This window comes from Penaeus chinensis, chromosome 14 (genome assembly GCF_019202785.1).
Source record: "Penaeus chinensis breed Huanghai No. 1 chromosome 14, ASM1920278v2, whole genome shotgun sequence".
Classification (NCBI taxonomy): domain Eukaryota; kingdom Metazoa; phylum Arthropoda; class Malacostraca; order Decapoda; family Penaeidae; genus Penaeus; species Penaeus chinensis.
Genome location: NC_061832.1, coordinates 19,561,236 through 19,588,655, shown reverse-complemented (window position 1 = coordinate 19,588,655; position 27,420 = coordinate 19,561,236). Strand labels below are relative to the sequence as shown.

Here is a 27,420-nt window from a genome sequence, read left to right as displayed (position 1 = left end):
ATGTCCTTGTCAGGAGATGGGAATATTTTGAAAAGCTTAACTTCATCATTAGATGATACTATGCTGACGAAGACAGCAACACATTCACAAGGTGCTTCAGATGCCTTGAATTACAGTCCAGCATATCTGTCTTGTGTTACAACACATTCTACTGTCACAACTCCAGCAGAAACATTGACAGTATCAATAGGCACATCATCATCAGTGGCTATGACTGTTCAGTCTGGGAGTGTAAAAAATCTTAATCCTAGTGGAACTGAGTATCTTCAACAAGTGCCTGTAACATCTGTTTCATCAGCTTTAAATAACTCTCAGTCTGTAATTTCACAAACACCCTCTGTAACTTGGTCTAATCTCCCAACTTGTTCAGAGGTTTCAGGGGTCACAAGTCATGGCATGCAGATGCCAACAATCCTACCTTATGGCAACAATACTCCTTCACTTGATAATACATCTCAGCTGTCAGACACAGGCAAAACCACTGTAAGCATCTTAAAAGCAACACTTTTATCAGACTCAGGTAGAGGAGTTTCTCGTGTTGTACCCTCACCCTCTTGTAGAAAGGAGTCAGAGCCCCATTTTTCAGCCAGTTTGAATCCATTACACTCTCATATTAATACATCAAGTGGGTTAACTGGATTGCTTCAACCATTAAGCGAAAATTCTCAGGGTGATCACACTTTAAATCAAGAGAACAAGACAGTGGCTACTCCTCATGAAACACCATTAATGTTTTCTGGTGGAAGTGTTCAGCAGTTAAGTGCAGGCACTCTTGTAAAAGACATACAGGGAAATCTAAATCTCACTCAGGGAACTTTCCCAGTAAATACAAGTCAGGAGGCTGAAGTCCTGCCACAAGTTATTTTAATGCCAAGTCAAGTGCAAATTAGTATTCCACAAGTGACTGCTCCTGCAGTTAACTTACCTCTTGTAATAGGTGCTGTTGTGTCTGACACAAGCACACATCCTAATGAGACTATCACATCAGTCCCGACTAGTATTATGGACGAACAGAATCCAAATCGTCCAGCTTTACTTTCTGGTAATGTGTCAGATATGGTAATTCCGTCGTTAAATTCATTGGATTCCAGTGGTGCAAATGCTAATATCATAGGTGTGCCTTACACAGTACCCCTTCATGCTGTAGAAGGAAACATTGATTCCAGAATGACATCAGTCCAGCCAGATGAAATTTGTTATGCAAATATACAAGAGCCTTTAGATGTTGTTCAGCAAGCATTCCAATCAACTCTACTTGATATAGAAGATAAGCCATCCAACAAGATGTTTGCTGAGATTGCTGAGGAATTTAGTAATCAGGATTTCTGTTTACGTCTTCAGGAGACGACAGAAGTCTCACAAGTAGACACAGGTGAAAGCGAGGCAAATCTGCAGAATGTTCCTCTTTTCACACTTGATAAGACCAATATCACACCAGTACCACCTAGTGCAGTTCAGCTTGATCTCCCTGCAGATGACAGTCAGAAAGATTCATCATGTAGCACCCAGCCACCACAATTGCCTCCTGTACTTTTACACTTCTTAGAACAAGAAATGCAGAGTGATGCAGAAAATAAAGAAAATGAAAGTCAGAGTGGCACAAAAGACAGTGAGGTTGCTTGTGACAAAGAAATATCAGGTAATGACAATGAAGGGATTTCAGTTTGTATGGAACCTCAGTCAAAAGATGTTTTTTCAAATGTCATTCCTGATGTTAAATCTGTTACAGATGTACCTACACAATTGGAAGAAAAAAATGTACATTTAGCACATACAGGTACATCATCACCTTTCACATCAAACATGCATTTAGCACAGGTAACCTCAGTATCAAATTTAATGCAGGAAACCCCGAATTCTAGTATAGCCGTGACAAATCAACTCCCTCAAGTCAGTTATTCAACTGCAACATCACACTCATTGGATGTAGGTACATGCACCCTCTTAACCCAGGTGACCACTGCTTCACAACTAACACCTTTGATTCCACACTCTCATTTAACTCAGGCAACCACAGCTCCACTCTTGATGCATACCAATATCAATCAACATTTAACACAGTCACCTTTAGTCTCACATTTACCACAAATAAGCTCAGCCACGCAGCTATCCCAAGCTTCAGCAACTTTAATGCAGACATCAGAAGCCACTCAAATTACACAAACCACTTTAGGTCCAGAATCCACTCTAGGTCCACAGGTAGCAAATATCACTTCTTCCACTGAGTTACCACATGGGGCTTCTAATTCACAAGTAACGCATACTTCGTTGACTTCACCCATTGTGCAGGCAACACACACTTCTTTGACTTCACCCATTGTGCAGACCACTTACACTTCGTTGACTTCACCCATTGTGCAGGCAACACACACTTCTTTGACTTCACCCATTGTGCAGACCACTCACACTTCGTTGACTTCACCCATTGTGCAGGCAACACACACTTCTCTGATTTCACCCATTGTGCAGACCACTCACACTTCGTTGACTTCACCCATTATGCAGACCACACACACTTCTTTGACTTCACCCATTATGCAGATGACCACAGCTTCACCAACAGTGTCAGTAACTTCATCTCCATTAATGGCACAGGTAACAGTTTCATCTCCACTGAAACAAATTACAACTTCTCCTCAGTTCATGTGTGTTCCCACATCATCGCATTTGGCCAATGCCCTGTCAAAGTCACAATCTCCTCATGTATCGTCACCATATGCAGCTACAACTTTAGAATTAACAGAAACTTTTTCACATTCATCAAACACAGCAGTAACTTCACCATATACACAAGCATCACCCCTCATGCTTCCAGAATCAAACAAAGACACTTGTGTTTCAAAAGGTTTAGAGGGCCCAGAATTAGCAACAGTTTCCACTTTCCTTCCTATGTCAAATCCACATATTTCGCCAAGGGAACAATCTGCTTTGAATGCACCTTTTTTTACCAAGGAAAATGCCTCATTTGGAGTGTCATTAGGAGCAAATGTGACAGATGCCATGAATATGAGTCACCAGTCACCAGCAAGTGAAAAGAATATGTCTGCAGATAAATTTTCTCCATCATCAGAATCATTACCTCTTGGTTCCACAGACCAAACTTTAGTATCTACCTATCCTATTCATGTAACCACAGCACCAACTGGACAAATTATGGGAACAGAGGTCACAGAGTCTGTTACAAAGTTAGTATCTCCAAAAGCAGCTGAATCATTAACAGCACCTGAAGCAGTACCATTTATGTCATCAGTTGAGAAAAATACAGAATCAGTAGATGGAGGATTCTCTTTAAGAAGTGATGTAGATGATGTAACAGTGTTGCCATCACCAGGAAGAATTCCAACACCAGTAAGTTCTTCAGTACAAGTGGCAACATCTAATATGCAACCAGAATTGAATACAGAAGTTGCTGTGGAACCTAAGAGTTCTGAAGCATCAGATGTGGGTATGTCCACAACACAGAATTTTGTCCAGATGCCTAGTGCGAGGGCACAAACACCCGCTGCAATTGCAAGAATTTTAACTCCAGTTTCACTGACAAGACCTGTGACACCTGTATTACTGACATCAAATTCTGCTGTTGCACAGGTGTCATCTCCACAAACCACATCACCGAGTACTGTCTTAACAGCAGCATCCTCAGCTTTACTTACCACCATGTCCACAGCTACTTCTCCAAGTGTTTCATCAGTTACTTCATTAGGGGAAATAACATATTCAGCAGCAAGCATAACTCCCATGTCCTCAACAACCTCTCTACTGCTGCCAGCCACATCTGAGTCATCTTCAGATGGAGTCAGGCCTAGTTCTAGGGGAGGCTCTTTAATGCCGCTGTTCTCATCAGCTGATAATCCAAGCAAAGTTGTTCCTGTGCCACTTACAACACATAAATTACAAAATCTGAATTCAAAGGTACCAGCAGGAGCACCTGATACTATTATTACTAATTTACCTAATGCTCTGACATCACCTTATGATGTTGCCAGGCCTCTCTCTGAAAGTAGGAAAATCTTACCTGTAATGAGCATACCACCAGGATCGTCTCCCAGTGCATCAGTGGTGGTACTAGATAATGCAGTTGTTTCTTCAGTACCAAGAGTGAGTAGTGTTCCTATTACAAGTATAATGCCCTCTGCATCTGGGGCATCATCTGAAGCTAGCATTATAACAACAAGAATTCACCATGGAGGTATAATGAATACTTTGTCACTGGATTCCTCATTGGCAAACAAATCTGTAGCACCAGTTGATTCTGGATCTCGCTACATATCAATCAGTGGATCTCACCAGTTTCAACATGATCCATCTTTTCCAGAACTTCAGGCTAGATTGGTTGGAACTGCTCCAACTCCTAAACCTATAATAGCACAAACAGAGCTTGATTCTGCCTCAGGGTGAAGGGTTTTCAGCACCATACAGCAGCCATATGTATCCAAATGCAGTACAGATTATGGGAGAGGGAAGCCAGAGGCCACCCAGTATATCTGCAGAGTCCCCATCCCACCATTTGTCACGTCCATTTCAAACTCATTTTAAGAAGCAATTAATATCATCAACTCAGAATTCTGCAACAGTTGAAGGAGTAGCACATGAAGAACAACCCAAATCCACAGATCCCAGTCAAAAGCACGATCAGAGTAGTTTAGGTCGGCTTCCACATCATGAGTCTGCTCCAGTTTCTCAGCCAAATCCACAGCCAAACAGGTTTGAAGCGTACCAGTCATCCAGCACTTGTAGTTATGCAGGTCTGGTCCCACGACCAGGAGCTCTTCTTGAACCTTCTTTCCTGAAAATGAATCAGGCAGTTCCACAACCTGTTATCCTCACCCAGAATAGACAAGTCCCTATAGGACACCCAGTTGGTGCACCAGGTCCTAGTCCAGTGGTGGAGCATGACACAAGATCTGTTGATTCTCTTGGTTCTGTTGAGTTACCTCAAACACTTCCTAGCCACCCGTCCGGTACTGATCTTGATGATCGGTTGCCAGCAACTCCATATGGACATATTCGATTGATCAGAGGATCTCCTGCATCTTCATCTAGTTCAAAGAGCAGGTCAGATTGGTCAAGAGAAAGCACACCCAGTGTAAACTCCTTCAAAATCCCATCATCTTCTCCATTCTCAGACCCTCAAACTCAGCAGACTTCCCCTCTGTCTCTTGTTATTCAGAAAGTTAATAGTGGTGGAAACCCCATCTCTACCCTACTCCATGATGACTTAATCAATAGGTCTAGTGTTCAAAGTGGTACTGAAGTAACACCTCGAGAGGCCCAGCAAACTCCATTAAGCTATGTACCTGCACCTGTACCTCTTCCTGTACAAGAGATTTCTGTACGTGATAAACGTTTTGTTCCCATACGAAAGAGAAGTGTCCAGATAGTTTCTGAGGATAATAAAGACTCAGAAATTCAATGTCAAGGAACATTTACTTCTCAAGCCCAAGTTGTGTCACTGGTACGACTGACTCCGAGTCCTGCCTCATGTAAAGAGAATGATATTAAACCACCTGAAGAAAGTGTGCAGTCTATGGCTCCACCCAGTGTTCCTGGGATCACACCTTTATTACCTCACCCAAGGTACCATCCTCATGCTCTGAAAATGAGACCAGAATTGGGAGGTAGAGCCATTCAGATGTATAAGGAAAGGCCATTTATGAGAGGCTCAATATTAACAACATCAAAGGCAGCCCCACCCCCTCTACTCAGCCCAGGTGGCCATGGGCATCGTGCTGGGGTGTATCCACCACAACAGCCACCAAACAGGCCACACATAGGGTCAAAAGAGGACTTAACATCACAGAATATGGGAAAAGAAGACCAAGGTCATCCGTTTTGGAGGTATGGTTCTAGCTCAGAATTGAGAGAGTCGCCTTTTCAGATGGACCCTGCTTTGATTCCCTTACGGTGGCCTGGTATGTCAAGTGAAATTGCAGCACAGCTGAAAGCACCCCAAAATCTTGCTCCCTTATATCGACCTGGAATTAACTCTTATCTCTTTCGTGGGGGCTTTGCACAAGGATCTCTCATACCACCTAATTATCCATCTCAGATGTATCAACAGCCCTGCAGTTTACCAGAGGGGCACAGACCACACAGTAATGAAACTGCAGTAAAACCAGACTGTGTGAAGGAAACCAAGCCAAGTCAGGAAGTTTCACCAGATGATAGTCCTATCAATGTTGTGGATGAAGCACCAGAACTATTGCCTGCAAGCTCAATTGGTTCTGAAGGGTCAAAATTAGAGGGGTTAGGAAAGTCCTTACAACACCACCTCACGTCCCAAAAACTTCTTACTGATGGAAAAGCAAAGGTACCCCTCACTAGCCCAGTAGTTCATCAGAATAGTTCAAATCTTCTTGAAACAACATCACACACTGGTGTGTATGGGTTACCTCGATCTGTGTCAGAATCCATTTTGAAAAGTTCTCATGCAGGAAGTGCACTCTCAGGAGGTCTTTTCCCAAATACCATTATGTCAGGAAATAGTAGTAACTCTGTTATTGGAAACACTGGGGGAGGATCTTTAAGTTGTAGTGCTAGTAATGCTGTTAGTAATATCATTGAAACAGTAAATAGCCTTGAAGGGACAGCAAATGTAAGCACAGGTGGTGGCTCATTAACATCCCAAGATGATGAATGTAGTGCATCTATGAGACAGTTGCACCCAACAACAGGAGATTTGCATGATGATGCTCGTCATGAACAAGCAGGGAAACTGGGAAAATTCTTAAAGAGAGTTAACAGAGGTTCGGTAGATCACCCACGAACTGAGGCTAGCACTCCTGTCAGCATAATTGGTGGAGAAGATGCATCATGTGTTGGTACATCTGTTGCTGACCAAATTATGGAAGATGTTCCCTCCACTTCAAAGGAAGAGCAGGAGGCACCAGGAAAGGAAAGTACACATTGTTTCAAAGAACCAAATTTTGAAGTAAGTTTATCAGAGACTCAGTTGCGAGATTTACGGAGTATCCACCAAGATCAGGAAACAGACCGCCAATTCAGTAGAGGATTCAAGAAGAGCATTTCTTCAAAGTTTGAGGATGACAATGCATCCACAGAAGTTGATGTTGTGACTGTATCTGATGAAAATTCAAAAACTCCTCAGGAAACTGAAAATAATCCAATCATCCAGAAAAGCCTTCATTCAGATAACATCAGTGAAACACTGTCTATCCTACAAGGTATTGTTGAGACATCAAGAGAGCAGTTCATTTTGGAAGACTTGGATGAAGATTCTCAGAAACAAGACAGTAGCAAGGCAGCAAAAGAAGTTGACTTAACTCAGGTGGGAAAATCATCAGTGGACCGGTTAAAAGGCTTTGAGTCTTCTTTCCATGCCTTAAAAACTAACCTACTACAGGAGCATGATGATAGTGATGCTGATTCTGTTCGTAATATGGCTGGATGTAGAATTATTACGAGGCGGAGTAGCTCATCTAGCCAAGCAAGTGATACATCACGTTTCTCTGTAAACTCTCCGCCTCCATGCTCCCTCCCAAGATCCTCAGATGGTGAGAATACAGAAGATGAAATGCCACAAGCATCTAAGGAATTGACAACAGCTGAAGAGAAATCCGTACCAACAGTTGCTACTTGCAGTGAGGGTAGTAACAGTCAGATCTCAGCTGATGGGCCAGCTGTTTCATGTAAAGCAGTTGTTGAGGAGCCAACTGTAGATATCAGAGTTCCATCAACAGAAATGAGAAGTGAACTTGTTTCCTTATCAGAGTGTTGCAATGAAGTTCAAGAGGTAGAGAGCGAAGTTGAGAAATCAGGATCAGTAAGCCATCAAGATCCAAAATTAGTGACAGAACCTGATATTCCAGCACCAAGGTCACCTGCTTTAGATTCCTCTCAGAAACCTGACAGTATCACTTTACCTGTTGATGTTTCTAAGTCAAGCTTGGTCTCCCAGAGCAATTTATCAGCTAGAGAGGTGTCTGATGATCCACCAAGCAGTGAATCCCTCACAGGGAAAGAAATCGGAGGAAGTACCCCAGTTCATGAGCAGAATATAGTTTCAAGTGACCAGAGTGTAAGTGCTTCTGTGATAGTTCCTGCTGATACTGAAGTCGAGAGACCAAAGTTAGTTTTGAAATTGAAAACGCCCATCAAAAGGACACCAACAAAGGGAGCACTGAAAGCTTTTAGTGAAGAACTGATTCAAAAGGTGGTTGAAACTAGCACCCCAGACAGTAGCTCAGAAGTAACATCCACAACACCAGATAACCCAGTTGTTTACAGGAAGCCACGAGGAAGACCACCCAAAAAGTGCAAACCTTTACCACCCAAGAAGAGTCAGTACACCAGAGTTACACAGCCAGAAACTCCTGCAACTCCCATAGATGAAACAAATACACAGAAAAATTCTGTAGTGAAGGAAAATAGAACGCAGGGGTTATCTAATAAAAAAGATAATTCAGGAATTGTTTTTTCAAAACCAGAACCAGCTCCTCCAACTCGTTTGAGAGGTAGGCGTGCATGTGCAAATGTCTCATATGCAGAATTCTTTGATGCTGATGCACTAACTCCATCCGCTAAGGTTCTTCCGCCTGTGCCTCAATTTACAAATATGAATGACCAGCTTTCAGGAAGTGTTCAGCCATCCCCTAATATATCAAATGTAATGCAGTCACCTGGAAGTGCAGGTCAGCCTGTAAAAAGACGTCGGGGAAGGCCAAAAAAGATAAATAAGGAACAAGAACATCAAAGACTACAAACATTGCCTGATGTACCTACAACACCAGCTGTTACACCATTTCTTGCTGAAAATGTCTCTACAAAGGAAAATTTAAATTCGTCCATCTTGGGCTCTGGTTCCGCCAAAGATAGTTTAACAACAATAAATCTCAATGAATTACATGATAATGTACACCTCTCAGATGATACAGATAATCCTACTCCAACAAAGAAGGGAAGAATGCAAACACAAAGGAGGTTGGCTGCTCAATTTCCCAATGAATCTCTTCCTAATGATAACTTGGAAAAAGACAGTAATACCATTGAAACCTTAGAAGCTGGTGAAATGCCTGGCAAAACAACTGAACTTGCAGGTGAATCTCAACCATTAGATACACCATCTCCCCAGCTTACTGTAGTAGGCAATAAAGAATCAAAATTGAAGATCACCATCAGACGTACAGCAGGAGGAAAGAGGACTGCAGATAGCACTTTCAAGAAGCCGCCAAGAAAGAGAAAGAGAAATGATCAAAATCTAGCAAGTATTGAAAATGTAAGCTCTTCCATGACTGTAGATCGTCAGCTGAGTAACCTCGATGGCAAGGAGTCACCAGAGGCTTTCCCACTCCACTGTGACCCTCACGATCCTCTTGGTATCGACTGTTCTGAGGAGACTGGAGGACTGGGTAAGGCAGGCAGTAAGAATGTTTATGAATTTGAAGAAGACGTCAGTGATGAAGATGTTCCTGTTGCTCAGAGGCTAAAGAGCTGGGGCAAGACGAGCAACCCCATGTATAAGAGAGCAAGGAAAATTGTGCAGAATGCCATAAGAACTCCAGTAAGAGATCCAAATTTCAGTTACTTAAGAACCCCATCTTGTACACCCTGCCATACCCCAGGTTATATGACTCCTTCCTATATTTCAATGCCATATCCAATTTATACCCCAGAACACAGAGTAACATATTCAGGTCCTGGATCAACACCTCGTGGAGGTTTGAAGATTCGCTTGCGGAAAAAGCCACGCCAGGAGCAACTTATTCTCAGGATCAAAAAACGTAGTATTCCGAAAGCTCAACTTCAGCCAGCTGTACCCTCTAAGTCTACTATTAGTAGTACCTCATCTAGCAGAGTTGAGGAGGAGAACAATAATAGCAAAGAAAAAGATGGTAAAGATACAGGAAGTACCAGTACATCTTGCTGTGATGACCAAGTACCTAATTCCAGAGATATTCAAGCAAGCACCTCTGAGAAAAGTGAACTTACATCACACAAAGATGCTTCAGCTTCTGCATCTCACTCAAGTATCATTAAACAGTCACTTACAAAAGAGAAGGATTCAGGCTCAAGCAAAAGAGGACTTCCAACACTTATCATCAAGAAGTCAGCTGTGTCTGGCTTTTCATCATCGCTTGAGGCCAGTGATAAACAAAAGGGTTCACTAAAAAGGTTAAAACAAACAGAGGATGGATTTGTGATTCCAGCAACTCCAGTGCTGAGACTTAAACGTTGCAATTCACATTGGGAACAGAATGAAGAAATAATTATAAAAGATAGGAGTGAGGATGAACCCTCAGATATAGATCAGAGTGCCTCATATGACACAGACATTACAACTGATAATAATGACGGAGCAACTACTGATGGAGGTGTCACAGAATCTGAAAATGCTGATGAGATGATTGGTATTGCTAAAGTATCTCCAGTGATACAGACACCTTGCAAAATTAAAATTAAGCCTCCAATTCCACCAGATAATATTGAAGAAACAGTTCACAAACTTGATCTTGCCAGTGAAGGCTCTAGACCTAGTAATGAGAAAGATAAAATTACTGATGCCCAAGCAATGGAGCTGGAAGATCAGTTGCGCATACTTGATGCACCTGTGTCATCGGAAGGTGTAGCAGTTGGCAATCTTGTTGCTGATTCCTCTAATACCATCAAGAAACACACATTGCAACAAGATCAAACACCACAGACAAATATGGAAAAAGCTGAGTCTCCAGAAGTAAACACACAGCATGACAAGAGGGAATATGATCTTGGAAAACAACCTAAGGAAACACAGAACAGTAGAGATGAAAATAAACGAAAAGACATTACACAACAAACAGAAATTTTGCAGAATATTCCAACTCCACCCAGTTCTGTTTCAGTAGCAGAAACATCCCCAACACAAAATTCAGTAATACAGACATCTCTGCAAACTACAACTCAGTCATCATCTTCACCAAAACCTTCACAATCCACAGTAGTATATAGTTCAGTAGGAAAAGAAGTATTTTCATTACCTCAGACACCCAAATCATGCATGCCACAGAATCTGTCAGAGGAGGGTGACAAAAGTAAACATGAGAAACAATCATCAGCAGTACAATCATCACTAGTTAAAGATACATCTCCAGTTCCTACCCCCATTCAGCATGGTACACCTACAGGGACACCTCATCCTGGTCGGTCTGTGAGAGTGGACTCTGTGGAATTGGAGTTGGCTGCTATCTTGGGTTCTCCAAATAAAAGCTCTGAGAGGATTGAAACACCAGATGCAAGAGCGATGAATGATGAAGATCTTGAAGCTTTATTGTTAGGAGATAAAAGCAACAGTTCTGTTAGAAGTGAAACACCAACAACACTACAAGATGTCATTGATAAAAAAAAGAGCTCCTCTGACAGTGTTGAAAAGCAGTCATTAGCTTCTGAAGTATACGATCACTTACCTTGTGAAGATTCTGATCACCAGATGAGTTCGTCACCTGAGCTATTTTCTAAGGATACAAATTGCATGTTTCCTGGCCCTATAGATTTGTCAGTTCACACTTTAATGGTCAGGGATAGGAAGCTTAAAACTCCGCCCAAAGTTCTTTTGCAAAAGCTTTCTCCCAAAGTGATAGGAACTCTTGAAAGAACATCAAGCTCTTCTCCAGAAGCAAATGTTAGTACACCTAAAAAATTTACAAGAAGAGCCCAAAGACTTTTATCAACACAGGTGGTTAAGCCGACACAGGAAGATACTGAGAAAGATTGTAAAGCATTGCCTGATAAATTTGGAGTCCGAGAAAATGTAAAAAAGAGAATTCTAGCTAGTCCCCCAGAAAGTTCACTAGTGAAGAAACCACGAAGAAGTGAAAGAAATATCAGATCAGAAGGTACAGTTCCAATGGAGGCCAAATTAAGTATGATTTTAAAAGAGAGAAGATCTCAATATTCAAAAAGTAAAGACAGTAGTAGCTTGGATTCAAGTACTGAAGAACTGATGTTTGTTCAGGACACCGAACCACAAGATGAGAATGGGTCTTCTGAAGCTCCAATCAATGAATCTGAACCCAAAGAAAAATTGAACAGTGATAAAGATGGTAAGGATAACACTGGAGATAAGACTGTGGAAGATGATGATGTCTTGCCATCAGTACATAGTTCATTTTGTGAAACTGAAAGTCCACACAGTGAAAATGTTAAAGAAAATCCAGTTTTGGGGAGTGAAGAAAAATGTGTTTCCAGTAAAAATAGTGGGGCACAGGAGCAGTTAAGTTACATTAAAACTGTAAGTCTTCATACTGATGACAGCAACTCGAGCAACCTGGAAGAAAGCTTGAACTCAGATATTGAGAGCTCAAGTGTAAGAAGTGATAGCTCAAAAAGCAAAGATCAGGAGGCTATGGAAGAGGTTCAGCAAAAGGAACCAGAAACAAGGATGACCTTGAGGCAAAGCAGCAGACTACGCAGGCAGCCACTTCATGTACCTCATCGCCGTGGTAGAGGCCGTGGTAGAGGAATCTCGCGTCCAAAACGCACCAGAATAAAGACCTTAGCAGTTATTAATTCCTCTACTGATTCCCAGGATGAGAATGATACTGGTTTTACATCAGGCAAAAGGCATGCATCAAGGCTTGGACCACGGAAGCATTTGAGGAATCTAAGAAAGCATAGGCAAATTAGTACAGATGATGATGATGGATTCAGTGATCCAGATGTGAACAAGAAGACAGCCAAAAATCTGATCTTTAACAGTTCAACTTTCCAAGCAATGTTAAAGAGAAGCAGTTCCAGAATTATGTTAGATGATGCTGAAGAAGAGGAGAAAAGCCAAGATGTCCATTCACCCCAACAACCAGTTTTGACAAAATCACCCCAGAGCAAAAATGAAGACCAAGCTGATGGTCAGGAAACTAGGAATTCTGATGATGTTAGTCCAAAAGTTGATGAAAGTAATGTGAAAGATACAAAGTCAACACCAAGTGTCGAGTTGGATGGAAGTCAGCTTACAGAAAATCCCAAAGAAAATGTGCCTAAGAAAACAGCAAGTACTGAAGAAATCAGTGAAAGTATAACAAGCGGAGCTAAAAGACTGAATAGTAGAGAAACAGCTAATTCAGATAAGAATATTAAATTACCTGTTAGCAAAATAATAGCTGAAAGATCACAAGGAGAGGCACAAGAACACAATCAAGATACAGACAAGAGACTAGATGAAAATTGTGATTCTGAGAATGCTGATCATAAAGATAGTTCTACACAAGGGGGAAGTCAGGACAAACTAGCACCAGCAGCACATAGTGAACGAAATTTGGATGACGACATAGAAGAAACTTTAAGAAGGTTAGATGGTCCCTCACCACGTACTGTACTAAGGAGTCCACCCCAACAAGAGCGGAATTGTACAAGAAAACTTTTGACTGAGGCATCAGGAGACCAAGCGAGAAAAGAGACAGAATCTAGCACAAATGAAACTGCTATTAAGAATAATGTGGAAAGTAATTTAGAATTCAAGAAAGAGGTAGAAAGAAAGGAAACATCAGATCAAGATGAAATTATTGTATCATCTGAACAGCCTATGGCATCCATCCTCAAGCCATCCACAAGTAAAGAACAAGAGAAATCTGAACAGTTGGCTGTGGAAGATTCATTAAAAGAAGCAGATGGAAGCTTGAATGCTGAAAGTAGTAAGATAATGCGTCAAGATACACCAGCTCTCTCAAGTGCAGCAACATCTGACATTGTATCTGAAAACACTAGTCATGGAAAAGAGAACTCCAGTGACAATGGATGTACTAACACTAATGATGGAGAAAACAGCCATGGAGGAAGTGGCACAGGTGGTGATGAAGGTGGCAATGGAAATGATTCGGGGAGCAACAGTAACAGTCCTGTGAGAAATGTTCTTCTGAAGTCGGTGCAGTACAGTGACGGTATCAACGATCATGACTCAGAGTATCATGACTCCATGTGGAATATGGCCTTCCTCACACCAGAACGAAGGGAGAGGGATGAGATATCTCCGCCTCAACCAAGCTCTCCAGGTATGTTTCACAACGTTGGTTTACCTTTTTTTCTATAAGTCTATTGCCTTGGTTTTTGATAGCAGGATCTTTTGCAGTAATGGTAAAGCTGAAGTAAAGTAAATTGAATGAAAAGTGAAAGGAAGTCAGATTTGATTTGATTTTTATTTTGATTTCAATAGTGTTATTCTGAAAGTGCTTGTTTCTATTTACTATTCGAAAGAAAGCTATAACAAAGCCATTTGAAATTATGTAGTTCTAAAGAATCATCATGTATGTTTTATTTGATATTAGGGTTCTAACTATAGAAGAATACATGGATGTGGTAAAGCTGTAATCATACATAGGAATGCTATAAAAACAAAAAAAAAAAGCTCGACCTTGTTTTAAACTAATGTTTATTATTCTTACAGATCCATAAATTCATAAATGATGTTTGATTATTATAAGCATTTTTAACTCTTATTATATTCACCAGGGCGCTCAGACTCAAACATCAGAAGGAACCTTTCAAGACAGCAGTTATATCCAGCAATTGTAACACTACAGCCTGGAAGGTATGACTTGGACAGGTGTAACACTGTTAGTTATTGATTAATTTGCATAAAAATTTTATGTATATGTGGATAGTGAGAGGAATAAGTGAGAGTGAGTGAGTGAGTGAGTGAGTGAGAGTAAATGAGAGTAAGAGTGAGTGAGAGTGATTGAGTGAGTAAGTGAGTGAGTTAGAGTAAGAGTGAGAATGAATGAGTGGGAGTAAGAGTGAGAATGAGTGTGTGAGTGAGGGGTGAATGAGTGAGAGTAAGAGGGTGAATATAAGTGAATGAGTGAGAGGGTTAGTGAGAGTGAGAAAGTGAGTGAAAATGAGTAAGTGAAAGTGAGTGAGTGAAAGTAAGTCAGTGAGAGTAAGAGTGAGAGAGAGAGAGAGAGAGAGAGAGAGAGAGTAAGTAAGTTGGTGAGTGAGAGAATAAGTGATTAAATGAGAGTGAAAGTGAAAGAGTGTGAGGGAGTGAGACTGAGATTAGGTGAGAATGAGTGAGTGAGATTGAGTGAAATTAAATGAGAATGCATGAATAAGTGAATGAATTAGATTGAGTGAGATTACGTGAGAATGAGTGAGTGAGTGAGAGTTAGAGTGAGATTGAGATTGAATGAGTGAATGAGAGTAAGTGAATGAGAAAGTGAGCCTGAATGAGAATGAGTGAATGCATGAGAGTAAAAGTGAGTGAGTGGGAAAGTGAGTGTGATAGTGAGTGAGAGTGAGTGAGAATGAGAGAGTGAATGAGTGAGTGTGATAGTGAGTGAGAGTGAGCTAGTGAGTAAATAAGAGAGTGTGTGAGTGAGTGAGATTAAGTGAGATTGAATGATAGTGAGTTAGTTAGAATGTGTGAGTGAGTGTGTGAGATTGAGTGAGTGTGATAGGGAGTGAGTGAGAGTAAGTGATTGAGACAATTGAGTGATTGAGAGTGAGTGAGTGTGAGCTAGTGAGTGTGATTGAGCGAGAATGAGAGTGAATGAAAGTGTGTGTGGGTGAAAGTAAGTGAATGAGTAAGTATGTGAGGGAGAGAGTTGAGTGAGTGAGAGTGAGAATGAGTGAAAGAGATAGTAAGTGATTGAGTAAGTGTAAGAGTGAGTGAGAGTGAGTAGTGAGTGAGAATGAGTGAGTGAAAGGGAGTGAGAGTGAGTGAGAATGTGAGAGTGAATGAGTGAGCATATGAATGAGTGAGAATAAGGGTGAGTGAATGAGAGTAAAAGTGAATGAAAGTGAGTGAGTAAGAATGAATGAGTGATAGTGAGTGAGTGTGATAGTGAGTGTGAGATTGAGTGATATTTTGATAGTAAGTGTGTAATAGTGAGTGAGTGAATTTGTGATATTGAGTAAGTGAATGAGTAAGTGTATTACAATTCTATAGGTATGACAAAAACTACTCAAGAAATATCTTGATAGAGAATCTTTAGTCATCCAATAATTACACATGCACCCCCCCCCATACCCACACCCAAACCCACACCCACACCCACACCCACACCCACACCCACACCCACACCCACACCCACACCCACACCACCCACACACCCACACCCACACCCACACCAATTCCCCCCCCCCCCCCCCCCAACACACACACACACACACACCAATAAAAAATATGTATGTGTGACACCAATACAAGACTGCATAGTGCACAGTATGTTGAAATGGATGTTTCATAGTGCGATAAAATACATCAAGTTATTCTTTTCCAGCTTTGAAAGCCCTGTGAGAAGAGAACGATCTGATTCGTCATTCAATCTTCACATACCCTCGTACAGCGAGATGGAAGAAAGGGGCCCAAGTGGTGACGAAAATGTGGAAATCATTTTTGAGAAGAAGAGTAGTGCAAAAGAGAAAGAATGTGCAATATCCAAAGAGCAAAGACTCGATGACAATCAACAAGTTTGCAGCAGGGACGAAGGTAGCAGTGTTAGTGGTGAAGACTGTGCGAGTCAGTCAATAAGTAGTGTAGTAGTAGAAGAGCAGGAAAAAGTTATTAAAGCATTAGATGATAAGGAAAACTCACCGAGGAGAAGAATTGGAAATGTTACATGGTATAGAAATTTTATCTGATTCCCCACCAAGTGAGAGAGTTAAAGTAACCCATAGCTTATCAGCCATCAATGAGCTGAACAAAGATTCGTGCACAACTTCTCCGAAGGATTTAGGTAAACATTCACAGATTTCCTCAGGCATGATAGGCAATTCTAGCGATGTTCCCGAGAAAGACTCGGATAAAGTTCCCAAGAAAGACTCAGATAAAGTTCCTGAGAAAGACTCAGATAAAGTTCCTGAGAAAGACTCAGATAAAGTTCCCGAGAAAGACTCAGATAAAGTTCCTGAGAAAGACTCGGATAAAGTTGATGAAAGTCCAGCAAAGGACCCCAGTAAGACTCCTCCAACTGAGGTACCATCAAAGGATACCACTAATGATGTACTGGTGAAGTCAACCAGAGGTGAAGAGGAGTCATGTATCAATCCAACAAGGGACCTTTCATTGGGAAATAGTGATGAAATAAAACAAAAGAACTCTGCTGAAGCAAGTGAAAAGGACACCAACAAAGACCGAGGGCTGCTGCAACCCTGTGACACCTTAGCAAAGGATACCAATGTATCAGTTGTGAAGGACTCGGTGGAAGAATCCATTGAAATTTTGGTCGAGACCTCTGGTGGAGTTTCATCAAAGGACTCCAATGAATTTTCAGGGAAAGACTCCACTGATGTTTCTTTGAAGAACTCCAGTGAAGTTTCAGGAAAGGCCTCTCACAAAATTTCAGTAAAGGACTCCAGTGAAGTTTCATTAAAGGACTCTCAAGAAGTTTCAGTAGACGACTCTAGTGAAAGTTCAGTGAAGGACTCTAGTGAAGTTTCAGAGAAGGTCTCTCAAAAAGTTTCAGTGAAGGACTCCAGTGATTTTTCATCAAATGACTCTGGTAGAGCTTCATCAAAGGACTCCAGTGAAGCTTCATCAAAGGACTTCAGTGAAGCTTTATCAAAGGACTCCAGTGATGTTTCATCAAAGGACTCTAGTAGAGCTTCATCAAAGGACTCCAGTGAAGCTTCAGTAAAGGACTCCAGTGATGTTTCAGCAAATGACTCCAGTGAAGCTTCATCAAAGGACTCCAGTGATGTTTCAGCAAAGGACTCCAGTGATGCTTCATCAAAGGACTCTGGTAGAGCTTCATCAAAGGACTCCAGTGATGTTTCAGCAAAGGACTCCAGTGAAGCTTCATCAAGGGACTCCAGTGATGCTTCATCAAAGGACTCTGGTAGAGCTTCGTCAAAGGACTCCAGTGATGTTTCAGCAAAGGACTCCAGTGATGCTTCATCAAAGGACTCTGGTAGAGCTTCGTCAAAGGACTCCAGTGATGTTTCAGCAAAGGTCTCCAGTGAAGCTTCATCAAAGGACTCCAGTGATGCTTCATCAAAGGACTCCAGTGATGCTTCATCAAAGGACTCCAGTGATGTTTCAGCAAAGGACTCTGGTAGAGCTTCATCAAAGGACTCCAGTGAAGCTTCATTAAAGGACTCCAGTGATGTTTCAGCAAAGGACTCCAGTGATGCTTCATCAAAGGACTCCAGTGATGCTTCATCAAAGGACTCCAGTGAAGCTTCATCAAAGGACTCCAGTGAAGCTTCATCAAAGGACTCCAGTGATGTTTCAGCAAAGGACTCCAGTGAAGCTTCATCAAAGGACTCCAGTGATGCTTCATCAAAGGACTACAGTGAAGCTTCATCAAAGGACTCCAGTGATGCTTCATCAAAGGACTCCAGTGAAGCTTCATCAAAGAACTCTAGTGATATTTCGTCAAAGGACTCCAGTGAAGCTTCATCAAAGAACTCTAGTGATGCTTCATCAAAGGACTCCAGTGAAGCTTCATCAAAGAACTCTAGTGATATTTCGTCAAAGGACTCCAATAAGGTTTCTGGAAAAGATTCCACTGAAATTTTGTCACGGGACATAAGTGAAGTTTCAGTGAAGGACTCCAGTGATGTTTCATCAAAGGACTGCAATATTGTTTCATCCAAGGACACCATTGAAACTTCTAGAAAGGAGTCCACTGAAGTTTTATCAATGGACTCCAGTGAAGTTTCAGGAAAGAACACCTGTGAAGTTCCAGTAAATAAATCCAACATAATGTCAGCAGATGATTCTTTTAAAAAATCAACTGAAAATCCAGTGAAAGATTCTACTTACATTCCATCAGAGGAAACCCAGGAAGTTCCAGTGACTGCCTCAGGTGAAGTTGCAGGAACAGACTCAAAGGAAGGCATTTTACCAGAGGAGTCTGGAGATATCCTAAAAGATACTAATGACACTAAGAGTGACATTCCAGCTGTAGACTCTAGTGAAGTTGTATCACTGACACCCAGTGAGTTACCATCAGCAGGCTTCAGTGATGTTTCATTAGATAATACCAATAAGATTCCATCAGTAGATTCCAGTGAAGTTCCACAGGGTGACAATAATAGGAAGAAAAATGACAAGGAAATCAAGAATTCCAATGAAGTACCAGCAGTGAATTCTGGTGAAGTTCTTGCAAAGCACTCCAGACAGACCTCAGAGCAGGATGGCAATGAAGCCTCAGTGGAGAACTCGGAGGTAGTTGCTGAAGTTGCCAGTGTTTCTGAAGTTGCCAGTGTTTCTGAAGTTGCTAGAGTGGCTGGAGAAGGCCATCTGAATGATTGCAGGGAAGCTACATTGGATTCTAGCACAACTTCACAACAGGATGTAGTAGTGAAAGGTAGTATTCAAGTGTCAGCAGACAGCCCACAGAAACCCCCAGAGACAGACATGAGTAGTGTTTCTTTGCCAGGTGTCTCTGCACCAGTTCTGAATGAAAGAGATGAAATTGCCCATGTGACTTCCTTGTCAGTACCAGCCATGAAATCAGAAAAAGAGGGCTCAGAAAAGTCTAGTGAAGCTTCAGACAAAGAAATTTCTTCTAATAAAAGTCAAACTCATGACAGTTCCTCTCTAACATCTCTAGAGGAATCAAGTAAGTTACCTAAAGATTCCAGTAAAATGTCTCCATGCAAGGATACAGGACGAGCATCATCAGAGAATTCTGTTGATATGACCTCAGTGGAGTGTAGCAAAACATCATTGGAAAAATCCAGTAATAATTCAGCCACTGATTCCTCTAAGGAGTCTCCCCAGGTTTGTGAGAAGGACCCCAGTGAACCTGAAAAAGTAACTAAAGATTCCAGTGAAAACTCTACTGATAACTTGAAAGAAGTGCTGCCCATAGATTGCGAATTTTCTTCAAAGAACGGTTCTCAAGAACTAACCAGAGACTGTTCTCAAGCACCATCCAAGGTGGCAGCTGAAGAATCCTGTCAGATGATATCCAAAGACAGCTCCTTACCATCATCTAAGCCATCTTGTGAAATAACTAATGACACCACTGAAGTACCAAGCAAGATGTCCTCCACTCAAAAAGCAAAGGAGTCTGAAGTATCAACAAAGGAATTCACTCAGCCACCAACAAAAGATTCCCCTGAAATATCAGCAGAGGAGTCTTCTGAAATATCAGCTAAGGATTCTACTGAAGCACCAACTATGGAGTCCCAGAAATCAGCAAAGAACTTGGCTGAAGTAACAACTACAGTCTCTCATATATCCACAAAGGAAACTGCTGAAGTGGCAGTGAAGAAGCCTCAAGTATCAGCAGAGGACTCTCTTGAAGAACCAACTAAGGAAACTCAAATAACAAATAAAGACTCCAATCTAATACCATCTATCGATTCTCCTCAGGAATTAGCAAAAGTGTCTCCTCAAATACCAAAAGAGTCCACTCAGTTACCAGCAGAGGAGTCGACAGTATCAGCAACAGACTCCACTCAAGTACCAACTAAGGACTCTTCTCAGTTATCAAAAGAGGAAACATTACACACGTCACCCAAGAAATCTCAAAGTGAAGGAGAAAGTCTAGTTTCAGTTTGTACATCAGAAGATTTGGATAGTCAGTTGGTTAAAGATGACACTCAGAAGAATGTGAATAATGAAGATACTTGTAACTTGCCTAAAGATACTACAATACCATCCACTGAGAGCAATTCACAAGATGTTTCTGAGTTAGATGAATTAAGATCGGTTAGCAAAGATAGAGAAGAAAGTGAAGATCCAAAATCTTTATCACTGAGAGTGTCAATTTCAAGATCATTTGTTAAGATTCCTGATCCTGATGAGCAGAATGTGGAAGAAGATTTGACTGGTAGTAATATTGATAGTAGATCCCCAGCTGATGTGTCCAGTTGCCCCAATGCTAGTATATCACCCTCTGATATCAGTTCAGCAGAAAGTAACCAGAAATTATTAGAGGATGATCAAATTGACAACAAAATCAAATCCACAAAGACAGTAGGTGAGACCACAAAGAAAGATTCAGAACTGTCATGTCAAGGAATTAATGAAACCTCACCAGAAAAGGGGAAGAGTAAAGAAGTGCAGGAAAATATAGAAGCTAAGAAGTTGACAGCAGCTGTTGCTAAAAATTCCACCAATAGTACCTCTGCTTCCAGAAATGTCACCCCAGAAGCAGACCTAAAACATTCAAAGTCTTCCAGCAGAGAATCATCAGGGACCAAGAAATCAAAATCACACGAGTCCAGCAGGAAGAAAAAGGAAGCCTCTCATAGAAGTACTACTACAAGCAGTCATGGAAATAAAAGTAGAAGTAGGGGAAGTAAAAGTGCGACCAGAGGAAAAGACTCAAGAAAAGAAAAAGTTAAGGCAGATATTCCAGCTAAAGATAGCTTATCTGAGAAGCACAAAGATGATAATAACACAAAAAGTAAGACCTCTTCAAGAAGTGATTCACAAACACCTGGAGAAACACATTCTGAAACATCTTTAGACATGAGCAAGGCATGCAGTGATGATGCTCAACAGGTCAAGGAACAAGAACCTAAACTGCCTAAGAAACACAAGAGTGATGTTAAAAACAATGAAAGAAAATCGGAGGCAAGTCAAAAAAGAGATAGCAATAATGGAAAAGATGGAATGGAAAAGGATGCAAAAATGAATAGCAAGAGTTTAACCAACAAAGCTTTGCCAAGTTCTTTATTGGGGGAAAAGTCATGCACAGATCAGAGTATGGATGGTGCTGTAGAGAGTATATTGACATCGTTAAAGAAAGAACCTGAAGACTCCATTCACACTTCAGAAGATTCAGCAAGTGGTCCAACATATCAACAACTTGACTTACTAGCTTGTCAGTTGGAAAGTAAAAGTAATAATTCTAAGAAAGACTTACCGTCTAGTGGGAACACTGACAAAGATACTAGCAATAATACAGTAACTGCCCAGCAACAAGATGAGGCTACATGCTCGGGAACAGATTCACCAAAGGCAGGGGAAACAAGTCCTAAGGTAAAGTTGGGTGATACGCTGAGAGAGAAGGATGATAGGAAGACTGTCAACAATCCTGATATACATAAAACAGGTGATTTGAAACAAAAAGATAAATCTCCTGATAAAGAAAGAGTTCTGCCAAAGCCTGACACAGGCAGAAAGCCATCTGAAAAATCGACTCCACCAAGGGAAAAATACAAATCGGTCTCTTTTGATGATCAAGTAGGGAAAGTTGCACCAGAGCAAGGAAAATTAACTGGTTCGGATAAAGAGAATGCAAAATCGAAGAAAAAGGAGGACAAGCTTCAGAAGGAAAAAGAAGAAAATCCTTCTCCATCAGCTGATAAAAAGAACACTCCCTCTCCACCAGCTGAAAGAAAAAACACTAGCCAGTCATCAAGGCGGTACACCTAAAAAACGGTTAATTAGAGATGAGCGTAAAACTTCATTTGATCTAGAATTAGCTAAGATATTTGGAGAAACACGAGTTGAAGTTGTTAAAAAGAAGAAAAAAGTAATTCACAAGGTGAAAAAAGATTCTTTGGTGAAAGTGAAGAAAATCAACAAAATTACTAATCAAGAATGCAGAGAGAAAGATAAAACAAGCTCAAAGGCTCCTTTACAAAAAGAAAACAAGCAGGCATCATCAAGCTCAAATAAAGAAAGAAGTAGTGAAACAGTTGATTCAGAAAACAGTAAGAATGTGGTCCTAGTTGATGACAAAGAACACAGTGTTAAAACATTGGAAGCCAAAGCAAAGCAGCATGGCAAAGAACAGGATAGTACCAAAACAACTGAAAACAAAATTCAGCAGCACAGCAACAAAACATCTGATGGCAAGGTTCAGAAGCATTGTGTCAAAGCAACTGAAAGCAAAATTCAACAGCAAAGTGCCACATCCCTTGAAAACAAAGAGCAGCAGTGTAGTGCTAATACATCTGAAGACAAAATCCAACAGCAAAGTGTCAAAACATCTGATGGCAAAGAACAGAAGCAGAGTGCTAAGATATCTGAAAGCAAAATTCAGCAACATAGACTAAAGACACCTGAAGGCAAAAATCAACATATTACCAAAACATCAGAAATTAAGGAAAGGCCAAGTACCAAAACATCAGAAGTTAAAGAAAAGCAAAATACCAAACCATCAGAAGTTAAAGAAAAGCAAAGTACGAAAACATCAGAAGTTAAGGAAAAGCAAAGTACTAAAACATCAGAAGTTAGAGAAAGGCCAAATACCAAAACATCTGAGATTAAAGAAAAACAAAGTACCAAAACATCAGAGGTTAAAGAAAATGAAAGTTTCAAAACATCTGAAGATAAAGAAAAGAAAACTACCAAAACAAATGAAGGCAAAGTTCAACACCATAGTCTTAAAACAGTTGATAATAAGGAACAAGCTGAAGCTGCCACAGCAAATGCTAGCAGGGAAAGTGGTGAAAATGATTCAAGTCCTGAGAAAAATAATCAGACTGTGTTACAAGGCCATAAGAATAATGAAGCACAAATTGCAAATATTTCCCCAAAAGATACAGTAGAAATGATGTCCAATAAAGAAAAAACAAAAACAGTTGATGAAAGCCCAGGAGAAATGAACATAGAATGTTTAGAAGGGAAAATTTTGCTCATCACAAGGAACGCCAGTAAAGTAGACCTCGGCAAGAAACATGTGAGCCGCTGGGATGTTGTTATCAAGGTGGAGAAGGGGGAGAAAGTTCAGCCAGTGCCAGTTCAAAGTTGTGCAACCACTCCCAAAAAGAGGAGCCGGTGGGATCAGATGGAAAAAGAGAGTAGATTTGTATCAGAAGAACCAGATAGGAAAGAAAGTGTGAGTGGGGAGGAGGAGAAGAACAAGGCAAAAGATAAAATTTTAAATGTGAAAGGAGATCATCAGGAATCAGTAGATACACAAGATGAGTCTGCATCTGTTTCTAAGAAACTGAAGGGGGCTGACCTATTTGCTGACAAGAATAAGAAGCTTCAGAAGACTCTAAATGATTTGTTTTGTGAAGAAACTCCAGCTGGGAATGATGGGGACCAGACATCAGTAGCCTCTGATCAGCAAAGGAAATCAAAACCCAAATTAAGAAAAACTTTAACAGATCTTTTTGGCAATCTATCTTCATCCTTCTGTGATGGTGAGGAAGAAGATGAGGAATATGAGCCTAGTGCTGGCTTCCAAAATAAACGTGGAACACTGAATAGTACAGACAGTCTGCCAGAAGTAGGAGGAGGAGGAGGAGAGTATGAACCAAAATCATTAAGCAAAATTAATACAGTTGAAGAATATGACCCAAAATCTTCGCAGAAAAGTTCATTGAAACCAGCTTACGAGCCCAAGTCAACATCAAAACCAGTTTCAGAGACTGAGTATGAACCACAGCCAATATCAGCAGTTGTCAACAAACCAGAATACACTCCAAAACCAATTAACACAGATAGTGCAAAGACTGAGTACGAGCCAAAACCTATCTCAAAAGCTCTCCCGAAGCCTGAGTACAAACCCATGTCTGTGTCAAAGAGTTCATCCTCCAAGAAAAGTTCTGAGAATGCCTCAAAGACCACGGCTGAGAAGCGAAGCGACAACGGAGGATTGGTGGCACCAAAGCACGATTCAAAGTCAAAGCCAGGATGCGATTCACAGCCTACTAGAACATCAAAAGGTGATGATAGTTCCAAGACCTCAAAGGGGGAATCAAAAATGTCTGACTCAAAATCTTCTTCGAAGAAGAGCTCAGATACGGAGGACCTGAAGACCAAAGGGAATTCAGATTTAGAACAGGTTCTGAAAGCACTGAAAACTATTTCGAAGGTAGATGAAGATCCAAAATCTAAGACAACATCAAAATCAGAAAAAGATTCAAAATCCAAACCTACATCAAAATTGGAACATGATTCAAAATTGAAATCAAAGTCAAAATCAGACAGTACTTCAAAAGAACGAGAAATAACTTCCAAATCATCAAAAGACTCAAGATCGAAGTCAGAGAAAGATTCCAGATCATCCAAAGGGAGTTCCAGGTCAGAACATGAATCAAGACACAGCTCCTCAAAGAGAAAATCAGATTCAAGGCGTGAACCATCGAAGAAAGCCACAAGGTCAGATGAATCCTCACAGACTTCAAAAAAGCCATCAAAAGATGAACGTAATTCTAAATATGTGAAGGAGACCTCAACATCTCACTCCGACTCAAAATCCAGAAGTTTGTCGAATTCTGATTGTAATTTAAAGTCCACAAAAAGTAATATAAAGTCTGAAGATGGAAAGATGTCAAAGGCTTCTGATCCAAAGGCCTCAAAGGATGTGTCAAAAACGTCTCATTCAAAGCATTCAAAAGCCCCATCAAAATCAGATTCCAGCTCAAAATCTTCAAAAGATTCCAGAAGACCAGACAGTGAACCAAAATCTAAAGGGGTGTATAAGGGAGAAAATGCATCTCCAAACACCAAAGAGCAAATGAAATCAGAGGATGCAAAATCAGCAAAGATGGTGTCAAAAGATCCATCCAAGCCAACAAAACATCAGATGGATTCAAGTGAAACTGCCCCTAGAGAGTTACCAACATCAGACAAAGATTCCAAATCATCTAAAAGAACAGGCTCAGATCAGTTAAAAAAGTCCAATAAAGATGCTAAGACATCCAAGGAATCTAACCAAACCTCTGCGGCAAAAGAGAGTTCAAGTTCTCAGACATCTTTGGAGATAAAATCATCTAAAAAATTGTTAAGTCCTTCATCAAAAGAAACCATGAGTACAGGAGAAAAACCATCAGGAGTTGCAACAGCCAAACCAGAGGAAGAAATGAAATCCAAAGACTCAGTAAAATCAGAAAAACACAAAACCAAAGTTAGTGCAGCTGTTCCTTTATCAGAGTCTGACTCTTCATCCAAAAAAGATCCTTCAAAATTAAACCAGAATGTTGTGCTGTCAGAGAACACAAAATCAAAAGGAGAGCAAGATATGAAGAACAGCAACCGAACATCTGCAAGTTCTCAAAGTAAAGGTAAGAAAGGAGATGATGATCAGTATGTACCAAAAGCACTCTCAAGCGAAAAAAGACGGGCCAAGTACGTTCCTCAGGCATTAACTTTACCAACCAATAACATAATTGAAGAGGATGAATACAGTCCCCTCCCAGTTGGGCTTGATAAACCAACACCAGAATACATTCCAAGTGATATCTCTGAGAAGTCTACACATTTACTGCAAGAAGAGGAATATGTCCCGCTCCCAGCCAAAGTTATACCTTATGGAGCTGGTGCTTCAACATCCGAGGACACTAACAAAAAAACAGTGAATCCACAGTCTGACCAGCAATTAGTAGTCACTCACAGCATTGACAAAATTATCCCAGGGTTTTATCGTGAGCAGGAGGGAGGTGACAATAGCCAGGGAAATACAGATGCAAACTCAGGGAAGAAAAGTAAAGACCAGGACCAGTCTGGCAGTGGATCATCAAAGAAGAATGGGGCTAGAAAGCTAAAGACAAAAGTGCCGGGGCCTGGTGCAGCTTCAGGAGGTTCAAAAGTACTAGTGTATGTTCCACCACCACCAACCTATGAACATATTGTAAGCACCCTAGGAAATTATGATATTCCTGAAGTAGTCCATCCAACTGCTTTTTGTAGCAATCCAACTGATGTACCACCAAAAAGTTTGGAAATTGGAGGCAAAGTTCTTAAACTGCAGACAACAGTGACATCAGATTTAAATGACTTTGAGGGCCGTTTTCAAGAGGATGGGCTGTATAATTGGCGGTTGCTTTTGAATACCTTGAATTCAGAAGTGTCAGAGCAAGTTGTTCACAATCCATATATGATAAAGACTCAAGGGAGTGCTAAGTCTGCAATACTAACACCCCTGAGAGCTCCACCATCACCAGCAGATGTTACAAAGTGGGTGAAAGCAAGGAAAATCATTAAGACAATCAATGAGGGGAAAGGTGATGAAAGTGATGATGATGAAAATGATGGTGGTGATGATCCATCATCATCTTCAAAAGATAAGCAGAAGAAGTCAGAGGATAATGTAGGTAGTTCTTCATCAGATAAAGGAACAAAAGAAGCAACACAAAGTGAATCATCAGGTGAGAAGACAAAAGGTCTGTCCAAAAAGTGTGTAGAAAATGTTATATTTAGCACCAGCACACCCCAGTCACAGAAGTTCTCAGGCCTTAAGTCGCTGCAACTCACACCTATAGGAGAGACCAAAACATCAGGAGAGAGTGCTGCAGTGGAAAAAACTCCATCAGCAATATCAGGCCAGAGGAACACAAAACGCAGAGTTTCATGGGAAAATGATGCGCCACTCACAACAGTTGCAGGTGAACCCAAGAGGAGACGAGTTTCTTTTGAAGGAATGTCAGACACAGACCTAGGTGTTCAGAGGCTAGACCGGGAAGGAAGTCAAAAGAGGGATAAGTTTGGTAGTCTTGAATTGGTTCCAGAGGAAATACAGGAGTCTACAGATGCAAATATGCCACCAAAGCAACAACATCAGCTAAAAGGATCAACCCTTCCTACTACCAGTGGAACATCAGGTCCTGGAATGAAGAAAGGGGACGATCTTCAAG

The 27,420-nt window shown here is 40.9% G+C and overlaps 4 protein-coding genes across 4 annotated transcripts in view; all 4 read left to right on the top strand.

The window, feature by feature from the left end:
• LOC125032385 (mucin-5AC-like) lies at nt 1–4,398 on the top strand. Its single transcript, XM_047623481.1, has one exon. The coding sequence runs from the start codon at nt 1–3 to the stop codon at nt 4,396–4,398; it is 4,398 nt and encodes a 1,465-aa protein (XP_047479437.1).
• LOC125032095 lies at nt 4,399–16,699 on the top strand. The gene is made up of 3 exons (XM_047623087.1): nt 4,399–13,979; nt 14,437–14,515; nt 16,206–16,699. The coding sequence occupies exons 1-3, from the start codon at nt 4,427–4,429 to the stop codon at nt 16,564–16,566; spliced, it is 9,993 nt and encodes a 3,330-aa protein (XP_047479043.1). The 5' UTR covers nt 4,399–4,426; the 3' UTR covers nt 16,567–16,699.
• Nucleotides 16,688–22,076, top strand: LOC125032383 (dentin sialophosphoprotein-like). Its single transcript, XM_047623479.1, has 2 exons — nt 16,688–21,868; nt 22,005–22,076. The coding sequence occupies exons 1-2, from the start codon at nt 16,688–16,690 to the stop codon at nt 22,074–22,076; spliced, it is 5,253 nt and encodes a 1,750-aa protein (XP_047479435.1).
• The window catches only part of LOC125032099 (DNA polymerase zeta catalytic subunit-like), a 29,133-nt gene continuing 23,689 nt past the window's right edge, over nt 21,977–27,420 (top strand). The window contains exon 1 of the mRNA XM_047623089.1: nt 21,977–27,420. Within this exon, the coding sequence (XP_047479045.1) occupies nt 22,125–27,420 (5,296 nt within the window). The 5' untranslated portion in view covers nt 21,977–22,124.

Excerpts from the sequence above, each read along its gene's own strand:
- LOC125032385 (XM_047623481.1), top strand. The coding sequence starts at position 1 with ATGTCCTTGTCAGGAGATGGGAATATTTTGAAAAGCTTAACTTCATCA.
- LOC125032095 (XM_047623087.1), top strand. The coding sequence starts at position 4,427 with ATGTATCCAAATGCAGTACAGATTATGGGAGAGGGAAGCCAGAGGCCA. Across the intron at positions 13,980-14,436 it reads GCCTCAACCAAGCTCTCCAG|GGCGCTCAGACTCAAACATC; the intron begins GTATGTTTCACA and ends TATATTCACCAG. Across the intron at positions 14,516-16,205 it reads GTAACACTACAGCCTGGAAG|CTTTGAAAGCCCTGTGAGAA; the intron begins GTATGACTTGGA and ends ATTCTTTTCCAG.
- LOC125032383 (XM_047623479.1), top strand. The coding sequence starts at position 16,688 with ATGATAGGCAATTCTAGCGATGTTCCCGAGAAAGACTCGGATAAAGTT. Across the intron at positions 21,869-22,004 it reads CAGGGGAAACAAGTCCTAAG|GCAGAAAGCCATCTGAAAAA; the intron begins GTAAAGTTGGGT and ends AGCCTGACACAG.